A 17,859-nucleotide genomic window follows, 5' to 3' on the forward strand; every position below is an offset into this window, starting at 1 on the left:
GATACCAATGATGGGGCACTATTCCTCCCACTGATACCAATGATGGGGCACTATTCCTCCCACTGATACCAATGATGGGACACTATTCCTCCCACTGATACCAATGATGGGACACTATTCCTCCCACTGACACCAATGATGGGGCACTATTCCTTCCACTGATACCAATGATGGGACACTATTCCTCCCACTGATACCAATAATGGGGCACTATTTCACCCACTGATACCAATGATGGGACACTATTCCTCCCACTGATACCAATGATGGGGCACTATTCCTCCCACTGATACCAATGATGGGACACTATTCCTCCCACTGATACCAATGATGGGACACTATTCCTCCCACTGACACCAATGATGGGACACTATTCCTCCCACTGATACCAATGATGGGACACTATTCCTCCCACTGACACCAATGATGGGACACTATTCCTCCCACTGACACCAATGATGGGACACTATTCCTCCCACTGATACCAATGATGGGACACTATTCCTCCCACTGACACCAATGATGGGACACTATTCCTCCCACTGACACCAATGATGGGACACTATTCCTCCCACTGATACCAATGATGGGGCACTATTCCTCCCACTGATACCAATGATGGGGCACTATTCCTCCCACTGATACCAATGATGGGACACTATTCCTCCCACTGATACCAATGATGGGACACTATTCCTCCCACTGACACCAATGATGGGGCACTATTCCTTCCACTGATACCAATGATGGGACACTATTCCTCCCACTGATACCAATAATGGGGCACTATTTCACCCACTGATACCAATGATGGGACACTATTCCTCCCACTGATACCAATGATGGGGCACTATTCCTCCCACTGATACCAATGATGGGACACTATTCCTCCCACTGATACCAATGATGGGACACTATTCCTCCCACTGACACCAATGATGGGACACTATTCCTCCCACTGATACCAATGATGGGACACTATTCCTCCCACTGACACCAATGATGGGACACTATTCCTCCCACTGACACCAATGATGGGACACTATTCCTCCCACTGATACCAATGATGGGACACTATTCCTCCCACTGATACCAATGATGGGGCACTATTCCTCCCACTGATACCAATGATGGGACACTATTCCTCCCACTGACACCAATGATGGGGCACTATTCCTTCCACTGATACCAATGATGGGACACTATTCCTCCCACTGATACCAATAATGGGGCACTATTTCACCCACTGATACCAATGATGGGACACTATTCCTCCCACTGATACCAATGATGGGGCACTATTCCTCCCACTGATACCAATGATGGGACACTATTCCTCCCACTGATACCAATGATGGGACACTATTCCTCCCACTGACACCAATGATGGGACACTATTCCTCCCACTGATACCAATGATGGGACACTATTCCTCCCACTGACACCAATGATGGGACACTATTCCTCCAACTGACGCCAATGATGGGACACTATTCCTCCCACTGATACCAATGATGGGGCACTATTCCTCCCACTGACACCAATGATGGGACACTATTCCTACCACTGATACCAATGATGGGGCACTATTTCTCCCACTGATACCAATGATGGGACACTATTCCTCCCACTGATACCAATGATGGGACACTATTCCTCCCACTGATACCACTATTCCTCCCACTGACACCAATGATGGGACACTATTCCTCCCACTGATACCAATGATGGGGCACTATTCCTCCCACTGATACCAATGATGGGGCACTATTCCTCCCACTGATACCAATGATGGGACACTATTCCTCCCACTGATACCAATGATGGGACACTATTCCTCCCACTGACACCAATGATGGGGCACTATTCCTTCCACTGATACCAATGATGGGACACTATTCCTCCCACTGATACCAATAATGGGGCACTATTTCACCCACTGATACCAATGATGGGACACTATTCCTCCCACTGATACCAATGATGGGGCACTATTCCTCCCACTGATACCAATGATGGGACACTATTCCTCCCACTGATACCAATGATGGGACACTATTGATCTTTTATTGAAAAGAATCAAGCAACATATTTTATACAAAAGTAAAAAACAGAACTATAGTACAATATTCCAACAAAAAAAACAAAGGAATTCACATCCATGTGCAGAATATATACAATATATACATAATCCACTTCCAACATTCTTAGAAAACTATTTACATAAAGCAGCAGAGAGGGCCTAAGAGGCACAACCCATCACCTATGTATGCAGCCATTTATCAAAAACTGAGCATTAAGAAAAAATCTAGGGTGATAAGAGACAGAAAGCCACACCCGGGAAAGAGACTCCTGGCAGTCAGGGAGGCTTGAAACCCCTCCACGCCTTCAGCCAAGCCCTCTGACCCCACTTGTCTCTCTCAAGCGCCCGAATCTTCCCCACCTCATGCAGAATGTCACACACCACCACCTGAACAGGAAGGATTTTACGCCGAAGGGTGACCTGACACCGTGCGTTCCATGTGTAATAACGGACTACTAAACTAACTAAAAAAAGTGTATCCAAACAAAAGCCCCCACCAGTATTGAATGCTCCGTACACCCACTCAGCATAACCCAGCCTGGAGAGGAAAGGAACACCGAGGGCCCGCCCAACCTGTTTGTATACCTCTATGTTAAAAGGGCAACGAAGCAGAAAATGGTCCATAGTCTCCTCCTCACCTGCACATTCCTCCCGAGGACAACCACGATCCATCCCACTGCGGAATTTCAAATTGCCCCGAACATAGAGCCTCCCGTGGAAGCACAACCAGGCCAGATCCCTGAATTTAAGGGGGACTCTAGCCAAATTAATCAATCTTAACCCTTCCCTCAAAATTGGGCCTGGGCAATCCCTTAAGGCCAGTGGGTCATGAAAGACTTCACTCAAGACTCGGCTCATAAGGACTTTCCTCGGAGCGGATCTGAGATCTTCAGCCGACAGTCGCCACTGCCGCAGCAACTTCAGACACGGAGCGACATAGGCTGGGAGCTGACCACGATGACCCCTGAGATTCTTCACTTGGCCACCTTCTTCCCAAAGTCGCAGAAAAGGCCTAAACCAAGATCTAAACATGCCTGCCCATCCAGGAGGTTCCACTGCAAGCATACTACCAATGTTAAACTTGAGAAATAGCAGTGAAAAGAAAAGAACGGGGTTGACCATACCTAAGCCACCCTCCCTCCTGGATAGATAGGTGACATTCCTCTTGATGGGGTTCAGTCTGTTCCCCCACAGCATCTGGAAGAACACACTATAGATCCTAGCATAGAGAGACACTGGCAAGATGCAGACAGGGCTGACATACAAGAAGATCGGTATCAGGTAAGTCTTAATCAGATCAACCCTTTCCCTCAGAGATAACTTCCATCTCTTCCAGCTGACCACCTTAGTATTGGCAACTTCCAGCCTGCCCTCCCAGTTTTTGAGGCCATAATCGCCAGGTCCAAATTCAATGCCTAATATCTTAATTTTTTCCTGGGGCACTGGAAAAGTGTCCGGGAGATCAAACCCCTCACCTTCCTTTCCCATCCAAAAAACTTCACTCTTTTCCTGATTGATCTTGGAGCCTGATGCTTCAGAGTACCGTGATGTCAGAGAGACCACCTCCTCCGCTTCATCTGTCCCAGTGACAATCACTGACACATCATCCGCATAGGCAACAACCCTCAAAGGCGGCTCACCCGGGATTCCCACTGGTACCCCACACAACATGCTGCTCTCTAGCCTCCTGATGAAGGGGTCGATTGCAAACACATAGAGCAGGGGACTCAGCGGACAACCCTGGCGCACCCCAGAACCAACCTCAAAGGACTGTCCAACCCAACCATTAACAAGAGGGAAGCTTTCTGCCCCCTTATACAAAACTTTTAACCAATCGACAAAACCACCCGGCAGACCGTACTTACTAAAGAGCAACCACAGGTACTCATGGTTGACACGATCGAAAGCCTTTGCCTGATCCAATGCCAGTAGATACTTTCCCCAGCCTGCAGCCCTGCACTGCTCCAAGGCCTCCCGGACAGCTAAAACCGCTGTGAAGGTGCTCCTACCCTGGATCGAACAGTGCTGATGGCGAGAAAGCAAAGACTCTGCTACTGCCGATAGGCGCCAGAAAAGTATCTTCGCCAGCACCTTTCTATCGACATTGAGAAGGCTGATGGGGCGCCAATTCTCAATCATCGAAGGATCTTTACCTTTTGAAAGAAGAATCACAGCTGAGTGTCTCATGGAAGGGGGAAGCACCCCCTCAGCAAGACAACTGTTAAAAATCTCTACCAAATGTGGGGCCAGAATAGACTTAAAGGCTTTGTAAAACTCAGCCGTCAGACCATCCGGTCCAGGTGACTTCTTGATGGCAAGCTGTTCAATTGCCCTCGTCACCTCTTCAACTGTGATCTCTTCTGTCAAATTTATCAAAGGGACATCTCCACCATTTAGACCTGGAATAGAGTCCAAAAAGCTTTCCATCTTGTCTCGGTCAAGCTCCTTCCTCCCAAGAAGTTCAGCATAAAAAGACCTCACGACCTCCAGGATCCCTGACCTGGACTTTGTCAAGGAACCTGTACTATCCTTAAGGCCAACGACCATCTTAACAGCTACACCCTGTTTGCAGTTCTGGTAAGGGTCAGGCGAGTGGTATTTCCCATAGTCCCGCTCCAGAACCAAAGAGGTATGCCGGTCATATTGACACTTCCTGAGGAGGATTTTCACTTCAGAGATTGCCCCAGGATCTCCTCCTCTCGAGACAAGAATATCCAGCTTCCTCCGCAAACGTTGGTAGGTCATGTATCTATTAAACTGTTTTTTATTGGCTAGGCCCCTGAAGAATCCAGCAATCCTCTTTTTGGTCAGCTCCCACCACTCAGCCTTGCTGCTACAAAAGTCCAGGATGGTCACCTGTGCCTGAAAGAATTCCTCAAAGGATTGTCTAACATGTTCTTCCTCAAGGAGAGTCGAATTTAATCTCCAGATGCCTTTGCCCCTCTGAGGGAAATCTGAAGCATTCAAGACCACAGATAGCATACAGTGATCAGAGAACTCCACCGCCTGCACCACTGGGGGTGAGAAAGCAGAGGCCTCCTTCAAAAAAAACCTATCTATCCTACTCTGACTATTACCTCGATGAAAGGTGAACCCTGTGTCATCCGGGAGGTGCTTAATGTGCACATCCACAAGACCAGCATCCCTAACCATACTATTTAAAAAAACGCTATCATATCCCAGCCGGTCATTGAAGTCCTTCCTGTCCTTGGGCCTAGTCACAGTATTAAAGTCACCTCCAAAAACCACTTGCCGGGATGTAAAAAGAAATGGCTTGATCCTTGTAAAAAGGCATTTCCTGTCCCACTTTGTGTGCGGCCCATAAATATTAATTAGGCGCAGGTCCTGCCCTCCCACAAGAACGTCTAAGACCATACATCTCCCAATCTCCACCTCAATAACCCGCCGGACAGTTACCATGCCGGTTTTAAACAACACCGCCACCCCGCCGTAAGGCTCGGCCGCAAGAGACCAGTAAGATGGACCATACCTCCACTCTCTCTTGGCCATATGAATATCTGCCAAGGAGGTGAGCCTAGTCTCCTGCAAAAATAAAATTTCAGCATCTAATTGGCTGAACAAAAAGAAGGCCATAGAACGAGCTCTTACTGACTTAATACTGGCGACATTTATTGTCACCACTTTTAACGGAGGGGGAACCGCCATTTGGGTTATTGAGTGGATTGCTTCTTAGCTCCCCTCTGCTGCTCATCACCAGAAGCCTCTCTCTTTCTTGAGGCCTCCTCCAATTCCATTTCTGAATCAGAATTTTGCTCAGAAGAAGCTCCAGATGTGGAGATATCCCATGCAGAAGCCCTAGAACGGTTGGGGACAGACACTGGGGCATCCTGTCCCTGTTCCGTCCTCACCGCCTGTCTCTTCCGCCTCACAACCTTCCTTCTCTCCTCCAGGTACTGCAGGTCAGATTCAGAGATGTTATCTCTTGTTTTCTTCTTTTTTGAAGTCTTCACAGAAGACTTCTTTACAGAGGAAACCGCAGCACCCTTTTTGGTACCCTCTACCACTCCTGGTGGGGGGGGACCTTCCCTTAAGTCAGACCTAGGAGGGGATGACTCATGGGGCAAGACTGACTCGGGGGGGACAGACTTAGAAGGTTCTGACACAAGAGGAGCGGGTACAGTAGGCTGGGGGGACACAGAGACAGTCACAGAAGGAATACCTACAGACACAGGAGGGTTGGCCACAGAAACTGGGGAGGGATCCTGAACAGGACCTGGGGGGTCAGTCACCGCTGAGGAGGATGGTACACCAGGGGCCTCATCCTCCATCCCGTCCAGCCTCAACAGTTCATCTACTACCTCCTTCTCCATGTTGTGCCAGGCCTCTGGACATCGGCTGTAGGGGTGGCCAAGGCGCAGGCACAGGTTGCACCTTATCGCCTGGGTACAGTCCCTGGCCACATGACCCTGTCCCCGACATACTGAACATATTAAGGCTGAACAGGAGGAGCTAAAATGCCCCTTTTCTCCACAGCGGTGACATAGCTTTGGCTGACCAGGATAAAAAATAGTCATCCTATCCCTCCCTATGAAAGCCGAGGAGGGCAGGTGACGGACAACATTCCCATCCCTGGCCAACCTAACCGTTACTGACCAACCCCCGGTCCAGATGTCACGTTCATCAAGGATTTTTTCTAGCCTTGTCAAAACCTCACCATAGTTCCTTAACCAGACCTCTAGGTCCCGAGCAGGAACACTCTCATTATTGAGGATGATGGTTATTTTTTTAACCGTTGATCTCTGCGAAACAGCAACTGGTGCCAGATCTTCCCATTCGGGTCTTGACCTGCACCGAGCTTCATATCGTTCCCAGAACAGGTCAAGACCCTCCGGCCTGGTGAAGCTGATTGTGTACTCCCGGCTCCCAGCTACATGTATTAGGGCATAAAGGTCATTCGCCCCAAAGCCCATCTCCAAAATCATATCCACCACCACACGCCGTGCTGGAGAGACTGCACCACCTTCCCATTTAAGTATAACGACATTACGTCTTGGACCCCCAGCAGAAGCCAGAGACCCAAGACCGGAACCAGGGGTGCTCAAAGTGGCAGTTTGTGGTGTAAATCTCTGCCTGGAAGCAGGGTTCCTCATTGGCTGCAGCCCTGGCTTAATAATATTACCAGGAGCAGAGCGTACCACCTGAGCAAAAGAAGGCTTATCAGGGCCAAGACCCCACACCGATGTAACTTTAGCTGGTACATTATTATTATTATCCTTATTATTAACTGCTTGTACTGAGCCAGCAGGATTGTCTATTACACAAACATTAGTAGGATTATTCAGAACACCTGTGTTGGAAGTAATGTCAGAACAATCAGTATTCACTATCACAGTTTCTGCTGTAGTACCACAGGTGTCCTGATGCTGCAGTATAGAGACAGCAGCTGTGACTGGACAAACAGCCTTTGACTCAGCAAAAGGGGGGTTAACTGGTTGTTCTGGCTCTTGTAGTTCCTTTGCTGCAATGTCATTTTTTAAACGCAATTTTTCCTCAGTGGAAACATCAGCAGCTGAAGTATTGCTGGATATAATATTACCAGCCTGGGTGTCATTGGGCAAAACATCAGTATTAGCCAAGGTGTTAAATGGCACAAAAATAGTTTTATCAGTCACTTGTGACTTGCTAGGCTTTACCTTATCAGGCACATTATCAGGAAAGTTCTCCTCACCAAACACCAGCTGATCCGCCCGTAATGGAGACTCCACTGCCTGGATCACTGTCAGCATGCCTCCTGAGCCCTGAGAAGGCAACGGGTTGCTTACCTCACCTTGGGGGGTCAGGGGGTCAGAACTGGGGGTCTCCTCGTCCACCTCCATCTTTGCCATCCTTGCAAATCTGCGGTCATTGCAAAACTTTTCCTTAAAGGGCCCCTCTTTACCTTCCATCATGGCCACAATGGTTTCCTGGTGTTGAACCCGGACCTTTGCCAACTGGATTTCCGGATCCATAGATCCACGGTTGCGGCTGTACAAACCTTCACGTTGCTTTCGCAGACGCTTCAACTCCGCTCTCAGTTTGTAGAGCTGGTCTCTCTCCCTATTCAGGACCTTGATCCCGGCCACCACTCGCTCCCGAATGGACTCGGTATCCTCATCCTCACCAGGGGCAGAGAGATCCCCAGCCATGGCTTGTCCAGGAGCAGGTATGTCATCCATCTGCCCAGGGGATGGCTGAGAGCTTCCAGCAGGAGAGGCCCTGCTGGCCTGCATGGCCTCCCCAGATAGGGGCCAGCAGAGCTGGGAGAGATTTTACCAGACTCCCCTCTCAAACAGATCACCTGGAGCAGCTCCAGACACACAGCCAGAGAACCTTCCTGCAGCCACACCCGAAGCTGAATGATGGGAAACTACTCCTCCCACTGACAGCAATGATGGGGCACTGTTCCTCCCATTGACACCAATGATGGGACACTATTCCTCCCACTGATACCAATGATGGGACACTATTCCTCCCACTGACACCAATGATGGGACACTATTCCTCCCACTGACACCAATGATGGGACACTATTCCTCCCACTGATACCAATGATGGGACACTATTCCTCCCACTGACACCAATGATGGGACACTATTCCTCCCACTGACACCAATGATGGGACACTATTCCTCCCACTGACACCAATGAGATTTATTTGTAAAAAACATTGAAAACCATTTATCATTTTCCTTCCAGGTCACAATTATGGCCACTTTGTGTCGGTCTATCACATAAAATCCCAATAAAATACATTTACGTTTTTGGGTGTAACATGACAAAATGTGGAAAATCTCAAGGGGTGTAAATACTTTTTCAAGGCACTGTATATAAGCCTATTCTGCTATCGCTTCAATTCCACATCAGTTCATTGAGTACATTTTATTTCCTCTTCTCTTTATAGACGGGTTACAGTCTGCAGAGAACACAGAAGAGGAAAAGGAAGAAGGTGAAGGTTCTAGAAGGCAGCGTTTCCCAAATTTCAAATGGCGATGAAAATAAAGCTCACCAACATAAGTCCGATCCACAAGTATCTCCTGCTGGGGAATCTCGCCACCACCATACGGACTCCAGAATGGTCGTCACCCCGGAGACCCTGGAGAAAATTCCATCAACTCATGAAGGTAAAAATACGACACATTAAGAAAAAAATTAGACTATAATAAAAGGAGCATTCTTCCCACAGACCACCAATGTAAGGGACATTCTTTCCACTGACCCCCAATGTAAGGAGCATTCTTCCCTCTGACCACCAATGTAAGGGACATTCTTCCCACTGACCGCCAATGTAAGGGACATTCTTTCCACTGACCCCCAATGTAAGGAGCATTCTTCCCTCTGACCACCAATGTAAGGGACATTCTTCCCACTGACCCCCAATGTAAGGAGCATTCTGCCCTCTGACCACCAATGTAAGGAACATTCTTCCCAATTTTGTTTATTAAAAGTCTTGCAATCAATAAGCATAAAATCAATATACATAAATAAATATATACATATTTACATGAAAAGGGGAAAAAAAATACATAGCAAATTCTGCTCTCAAATAAAGACTGCCTTTACAGCAAAAACAATACTCACATCATGAAACACATCATTACCGGGAAAAAATAATCTTAATAAGACTCGCACCACCACACCAGACATCAAACCTGCGAGGTCAAGAAACAAAACCACCCCCATTATGCATGCAGCCCTTCTTCAAAAATGAAGATATTAACCAACAAAAGCTAAGGGCGTGAAAGAAATAGCATAGGAAAAAAGCTTTTCACCCAGAGATGGACAGTTCACCAAAAGCAGGTCTGATATTCCTCCACGCCCTTATCCAGACCGCTCGAGGCTCCCTGCCCTTCTCAAGACCCCGAATCTTCCCAACCTCACCCAGAATATCGTACACCACCACCTCGACAGGGAGGACTTTCTTCCGCAGGGTAATCTGGCACCGTGCATTCCACGTGAAGTAACGGACAACTATACTAACTAGAAAAAGTGTATCCAAATCAAAATCCCAGCGAGTCGGGAATGCCCCGTACACCCACTCCGCATAACTCATGCGATAGAGAAAGGGGATGCCTAGAGCCCTCCCCACCCTTTTATAAACCTCTATGTTAAAGGGACACTGGAGCAAAAAGTGGTCCATAGACTCCACTTTACCAACACACTCCGCTCTAGGACAATCCCGATCATCCACAGGGCGATGCTTCAGGTTCCCTCTCACATAGAGCCTTCCATGGAAAGCGAGCCAGGCTTGATCCCTAAACTTCAAAGGTATTCTTCCTAAGTTAATTAAACGCAACCCCTCCCTCATTACGGGGCCTGGGCAATCCCTTAAGGTCAGCGACACACTGAAAGCAGAGCCCAAAATCCTCTTCTCCAGAAGCTTTCTGGGGAGGGACTTGATATCCCCCACTGTCACCTGCCACTGCCTAAGTATTTTCAGACACGGGGCAACATAAGCCGGAAGCTTGCCATGTCGGACTCTCAGACTTTTCACTGGCCCGCCATCTTCCCAGCATCGCAGAAAAGGCCTAAACCAAGATTGAAAAATACCCACCCATCCCGGCGGGGTCTCTGCTAACATATTACCAAGATTATACTTTAAAAAAAGCAGAGAAAAGAAAACTATAGGGTTGATCATTCCTAGACCACCCTCCCGCCTGGACAGGTAAGTTACATTGCGTTTGATCAGGTTCAGCCTATTTCCCCATAACAGTTGGAAAAAGCAGCTGTACACCCTTGCATAGAGAGATTCCGGCAAGATACAGACAAAGCTGACATATAAAAAGATTGGGATCAGGTAAGTTTTAATCAAGTCAACCCTTTCCCTCAAGGAAAGTTTCCATTTCTTCCAGCTTGCCACCTTGGCATTGGCATTCAACAACCTGCTTTCCCAATTTCGATGACCATAGTCACCAGGACCAAATTTGATGCCCAACACTTTAATTTCCTGCTGGGGCTCTGGGAAGGCATCCGGAAGTTCGAAGCTTTCACCCTCCTCACCCATCCAGAAAACTTCACTCTTTTCATGATTGATTTTAGAGCCAGAAGCCTCAGTGTACTGCTCTATCACAGAGACCACCTCCTGCGCCTCCTCCATCCCAGAAATAATAACAGACACATCATCGGCATAAGCCACGACCTTCAAAGGCGGCACACCAGCAATGCCCAAAGGCACCCCACACAACGATCCACTCTCTAACCTTCTTATGAAGGGGTCAATTGCGAATACATATAGCAGGGGGCTCAAAGGACACCCCTGGCGCACCCCAGAGCCAACCTCAAAAGGCCGTCCAACCCAACCATTAACAAGTGGGAAGCTCTCAGCCCCTTTATATAATGTTTTCAGCCAATCAATAAACCTCCCCTGCAGGCCGTATCTACCAAGTAGCAAATACAGGTACTCATGATTGACTCGATCAAAAGCCTTCGCCTGATCCAATGCCAGCAAGTACTTTCTCCATCCAGCAGCCCTGCATCGCTCCAAAGCCTCCCGGACAGCTAAAATTGCTGAAAAGGTACTTCTGCCCTGGACCGAGCAGTGCTGATGATTGGACAACAAATCGCCTGCTACTGACGACAAGCGCCAAAAAAGAATCTTCACCAAGATCTTTCTATCAACATTGAGAAGACTGATGGGGCGCCAGTTCTCAATTATTGAGGGGTCTTTACCTTTTGACAGAAGAATCACAGCGGATTGCCTCATGGAGGGAGGGAGAGAACCCTCTTCTAAACAGCTGTTATAAACCTCCGCTAAAAAGGGAGCCAGAATGGACTTAAAACACTTGTAAAATTCAGCTGTCAACCCATCTGGCCCAGGCGACTTTTTGGTAGCCAGCTTCTCTATAGCACAAACTACCTCATCCGCTGAAATTGGTTCTGTCAAATCCATCAAAGGCAATGTATCATTTCCCAATCCTGGAGTAGAATCCAGAAAGCTTTCCATCCTGTCCCGACTAAGGTCCTTTCTTCCCAGAAGGTCTGCGTAATATGACCTGAAGATCTCCAGGATCCCTGATCTGGACTTCACCAGGGAACCCGTACTATCCCTCAGACCTATGATCGTCTTAACTGCTATGCCTTGCTTACAGTTCTGGTAAGGATCAGGCGAGTGATATTTCCCATAATCTCTCTCCAGAACCAAGGAGGCATGCCGGTCGTATTGACACTTCCTAAGAAGAAGCTTTACCTCCGAGATCTCCCCTGGATCTCCTCCATACGAGACAAAACGATCAAGCTTCCTCCGCAAATGCTGGTAGGCAATATACATACCAAGCTGCTTCTTCTTACTTATGGCCTTTGTTTCACAAGCTCCCACCACTCTGACTTACTGCTGCAAAAGTCCAGAATAGAAACCTGTGCCTGAAAAAAATCCTCAAAGGATTGTCTTACCTCTACATCTTCCAGGAGAGCCGAATTCAGTTTCCAGGTACCCCTTCCCCTGGGTGGAGTGTCCGAGGCATTCAGAGTCACAGACAGCATACAGTGGTCAGAGAACTCCACCGCCCTCAACTCAGGAGCCGAGAAAGCAGAGTTCTCCTTTAAAAAAAACCTATCTATCCTACTCTGACCATTCCCTCTCTGAAACGTGAATCCCGTGCTGCCAGGGCAGTGCTTAATGTGCACATCTACCAGGCCTGCTTGTCTAACCATATCTCTAAGAAAAACGCTATCATAACCCAGCCTGTCTATGGAGACCCTCCTGTCTTCAGGCCTAATTATGGTGTTAAAGTCACCTCCAAAGACAACCTGCTGGGATGTAAAAAGGAAGGGCTTGATCTTTGTGAAGAGGCATTTCCTGTCCCATTTTGACTGCGGTCCATAGATATTGATCAGGCGCAGGTCCTGCCCCCTAACAGAGACGTCTAAGACCATGCATCTCCCCATTTCTACCTCAATTACCCGCCGGCACGTTACCATATCGGTTTTAAAAAGAACCGCAACTCCGCTGCAAGGCTCAGCCGCAAGAGACCAAAAGGAGGGACCGCATCTCCACTCCCTTTTTGCTAGATGGACATCGGCCAAAGTATTGAGCCAGGTCTCTTGCAAAAATAAAATCTCAGCATCAAACTCACTGAGCAAAAATAAGGCAATATCACGAGCTCTTGCAGATTTCACGCTGGCGACATTAATGGTCGCCACCTTTATCAGAGCGGGCACTGCCATCAGGATGATTGGGGTAGTCGTTTCTTAACCTCCACCACACTCTCATCACCCGAAGCAGCTCTCTTTACACTATGTGACTCCCCCTCATCCATAGATGATAAAGAAATGGATAAATCGGATACTAACTCCTCCCCTGATAAAACCGAAAATGTGTTGCCAAGAGGAACCCCTCCTGGCTCTAACTGTAAGGAGGAAACGACCGCTTTACTGGTTTTCCTCTTTTTCTTTTTCTTCCTCCTTGTCCTCTCCCACCCCTCCTCATCCGAATCCTCCACAACAGAGGGTGAGACATGGGACATGGACACCCCTCCCTCAACCCCATCGACCCCACCACCATCCAGCACCCCTGCACCCTCTTGGCCGCGTTTGCGGTGTCGAGAGACAGGGACTGGAGGTGGAGTAGGCCGAGGGGGGAAGATCCACTATACCCGCCCCCCCAGCAGCTTCCGCTAGTCTGGAGGATCTACGCACAGTAGATGTAGGAACAACCACAGGAGGGACAGACTCAGGGACCACATCACCAGGGGAAACAAAATCTGACACAACAGACACAGGAATGATAGACTCAGGGACCACCTCACTAGGGGAAACAGAATCTGACACAACAGACACAGGAGGGGCAGCAACAATTTCCTCTCTAACTTCAGCTGCTTCATCTTCTTTATCAAGCCTCTGCAGCTCAGTCTCCAATCCTGGCAAGTTATGCAGTGCCTCTGGGCACTGGCTATATGGATGACCCAGCTGCTGGCACAAATTGCAACGAATCTGGGTGCATTCTCTGGCCAAATGGCCTAAATCCTGGCACAGTGAGCACTTCTTGTGGGTGCAGGACGATGCAAAGTGGCCTTTATCACCACATTTATTGCACACCTTAGGCTGACCTTGGTAGAAAATGGTCAGCCTATCCCTACCCAGAAAGGCTGAGCAGGGAAGGTGCTGAACTACATCGCCCAGCACCCCCAATTTTAGTGACACTGTCCAGGCCCCTGTCCATATCCCATGCTCATCAAGGACCTTCCGCAGTGGAGTGAGGACCTCGCCATATCGGCGTAGCCATACTAATAAATCAGCCTCTGGTATGGATTCGTTACGCACCAAAATGGTCACTGATTTTATCAGAGACTGCCTTGAAATCACCTTTGGCACCAAACCACTCCACTGCTGAAGGCCCTTGCACCTCCTATATCTCTCCCAGAAGAGATCCAAACTTTCAGGTTTTACAAACGACAAATCAAATTCATAACTCCCCACCGGGCAAATTAAAGCAAAAATATCACAGGCTTTAAACCCCATTTCCAAAATCAACTCAGCCACCCTCCCCCTTACTAGTGGAGTTCCATCCCCCACCCACCTCAACTGTACCACATTCCTCCTCCTATACCCACCAAACCTCCCTGAATTTTGACTAATAACAGAATTCCCACCACCCACCCTGGTGCGACTCCCCAAAGCTGAAGCATAGCTTCCAACATTCCTCCCAGCAGAAAATCCATCAGTTTTTTTTAAATTATCTGACACACACTTAGCAGATAACGATTGCACAGATTCGGGATTGATCTGTGCAATCGAATCTTTCCTCTGCTGAGCAGGAGGAGAAATGTCATTTTTATTTTTCCCAGCATTACTAACCCATTCACCACCACCCACCACATTCATTGCTTTAACATTAATGTCATTTTTTATACTTGCTGGGATATTTATTATTGCTGTTGTCTTCACAGCAGAATCCATAGTTGCTGCTGCACTGGTAAGAACTCCAGCTGTCATCTTCTCTTCCACTAGGACAGGGTTTTCAGCTGTGGAAATAGCATTCTGTTTTAACACAGCAGCAGGTAAAGCATTGCAGGATACTTCCATTGCTACTTCCATTCCACTTCCAGAACCATGTTGATCCCCTTCCCCATCAGCAATCAGCTGGTCAATCAGCACTGGAAGACTGGGAGGCTCAGGTGAACATGAAGCAGGCTCTTTGGAGCTGGCAGCCATTTTGCTTGCCGTGGGACTACTGGTCTCAGCCAGACCAGCAAAATCCATGCCTGGTGTGTTTAATGCAGGTCCATCCACATTCATCTGATGGTCCGGGGATTCCACGGTCAGGGATTTTCCTTGCATGTCTGCACTCGGTTTCTCCACAGCGGTAACTCCAATAGGTAGCTGTATGCAGAGCTCCTTCTCACCTGGGACACCATCCACTACAGCAGATGGGGCAGACATGTTGGATGGCAGCATGGTGTACTGGGATTTCTCTACCATTACTGGCTTTGCTGGCTTGTATCTCCTCTGCCCATCCTCAGGGATTTCTGATGGATCATCAGAAAAGACAAACTTGTCTGCTTTCAGGGGTGACTCCATCTGCTGGATGAATGTCAGGGATCCATGTCCACTCTCAACCCCCTGGCTGGTTGCCGCTGGTGATTCCCAGTTCTGGCATGGGGGGAGAGGTGCAGAGGCAGATGGAGCCTGGTCATCCATTAACTGAGCCTGCTGATCCACAGAACTTGCTGATGCTTGACTGGTAAATCGCCTCTCATTGTCAAATTTTTCTTTAAATGCTCCACTTCTATCTTTCAGCCTTTCCAATAATAAAGATTGTTCCTTTACCCTTTCTTCCAATTCCTGTAACTCAGGCTTCATGGCTGTGCGATTTTTACTCCAGGCCTGGAAATACTTGGTTTTGAAGGATTTGTGTTCAGCCTTCAAAACTTTAAGTTTTTCTTCCGCTCTCCCAATCGCCCTAAAACGATTGATAACCTTCTGGCTGAAGACATCCGCATTCTCACCAGGGCCTGGACCCACAGACAGGTCCTCCACCTCCTCCTCACTAGGCCCTGTGTCATCAGGGGGATCCCTCCCAGGGCCTCCCCCAGGATCAGGCATTGTTCCTGGGCCAAGCTAGCAGGCAAGGCCCAGGCTTGAAAAGGGCTGGTTCTCAGAGAGAGCTCCTTGGGTGTGTCCTCCTCCTTCTTTCCACTGACCTCCAATGTAAGGGACATTCTTCTCACTCCCCATACATTTTTAGTAGGAGTTCCATGAGACCTGAGAATTATTTTCGGGTTCCTCCGGAGTCAGAGGTTGGGAAAGGTTGATGTAGAAGAATATCTAATCGTTTTGTTCTCCAGGTTCCAAGAGAAGAAGGAAAAGAAAGCCAATTCCAAAGCAACAAATGAAACCTCCGGGAGGCCTTCACTCTGCAGGAGACATGGGCCAAACCTTTGGTATGTTAAAGTGGAACTCCGATGTATTTTATTGAGATTATATATTGGAAGATATCTTCAGTGATTGTAATCATTTCTTATATGAAGCAATTACAGATCATAACTGAATGCTCATTGGACCAACTGTGCCCCCAGAACTTCTGGATTACAACGCACATAGGAGGTCGTATCTGTGTTATGAATCACCAGCTCTGGATGTAGCGCAGTGGTGTATTTTGGTTTTGTGCTGCCCTAGGCAAGACTAAAATAGCCCCCCCCCCCCCAATGTAAATTTGCCCCACTCCTTCCTTTTAGACAGATGTGACTCCCTCCAAAATGTAAGGACTATAAGTCCAACCCCTGAGATCTCATGAGAAGGGGGGGGGGGGTGAGAGGGGGTGGGAGAGAGAGGGGGGTGGGTGAGGGAGAGAGAGGGGGGTGGGTGAGGGAGGGAGAGAGAGAGAGGGGGGGTGAGAGAGAGGGGGGGATGAGAGAGAGAGGGGGGATGAGAGAGGGGGTGAGAGAGAGAGAGGGGGGGGTGAGAGAGAGAGAGAGAGAGGGGGAATGAGAGAGAGAGAGAAGGGGTGAATGAGAGAGAGGGGGGAATGAGAGGATGAGAGAGAGAAGGGGGGGGGGGTGTGAGAGAAAGAGAGAGGGGGGGTGAGAGAGAGAGAGGGGGGATGAGAGAGAGGGGGGATGAGAGAGAGAGAGAGAAGGGGGGGATGAGAGAGAGAGAGAGAAGGGGTGGATGAGAGAGAGAGGGGGGAATGAGAGTATGAGAGAGAGAGGGGGGTGAGAGAGAGGGGGGGATGAGAGAGAGAGAGGGGGGTGAGAGAGAGAGAGAGGGGGGGGGGTGAGAGAGAGAGAGGGGGGGTGAGAGAGAGAGAGAAGGGGTGAATGAGAGAGAGAGAGGGGGGAATGAGAGGATGAGAGAGAGGGGGGGGGGGTGAGAAAGAGAGGAAGGGGTGAGACGAGAGAGGTGGCTCTAGCAACCAGTGGCCAATAGAGTCTCAGGTGAAGGGGGGGTGGCTTTTTTGCTGTCCCCCTGCAAAGTGCTGCCCTAGGCCTGGGCCTTGTCAGCCTAGGCCAAAATACAGCACTGATGTAGCGGTGACCCAGTCGGGGCTGCTGATAGAGGGGTAAATACCCTCTCAGGTCAACAGGGGGCATAGGTCAGCTGCCCCCTGCTGCTCTGCACTGCTCCTCTTTAATGTCCTCTTCCTCTTGACATTAGAATAGTCCAGTGGTCTTCAAACTACGGCCCTCCAGTTGTTCAGGAACTACAATTCCCATCATGCTCAGTCATGCCTGGGCAAGTCAGAGTATTACAATGCCTCATGGGATGTGTAGTTCTGTAACAGCTGGAGGGCCGTAGGTTGAGAATCTCTGGGATAAACCTTCAAGGTGCCTCGTGTTGGCTTG

General features: G+C 48.7%; 1 protein-coding gene across 4 annotated transcripts in view; it reads left to right on the forward strand.

Moving 5' to 3' along the window:
• The window catches only part of ARL13A (ARF like GTPase 13A), a 63,604-nt gene that overhangs the window by 41,383 nt on the left and 4,362 nt on the right, over window positions 1-17,859 (forward strand). For all 4 annotated transcript variants that reach the window (XM_082263352.1, XM_082263350.1, XM_082263353.1 and 1 more), the window contains 2 exons: window positions 8,985-9,204; window positions 16,363-16,458. In XM_082263352.1, the coding sequence (XP_082119478.1) occupies window positions 8,985-9,204; window positions 16,363-16,458 (316 nt within the window). The remainder of the gene's footprint in view (window positions 1-8,984; window positions 9,205-16,362; window positions 16,459-17,859) is intronic.

Source organism: Pelophylax lessonae (genome assembly GCF_965119305.1).
Source record: "Pelophylax lessonae genome assembly, chromosome: 7".
In the NCBI taxonomy this organism is placed as follows: Eukaryota; Metazoa; Chordata; class Amphibia; order Anura; family Ranidae; genus Pelophylax; species Pelophylax lessonae.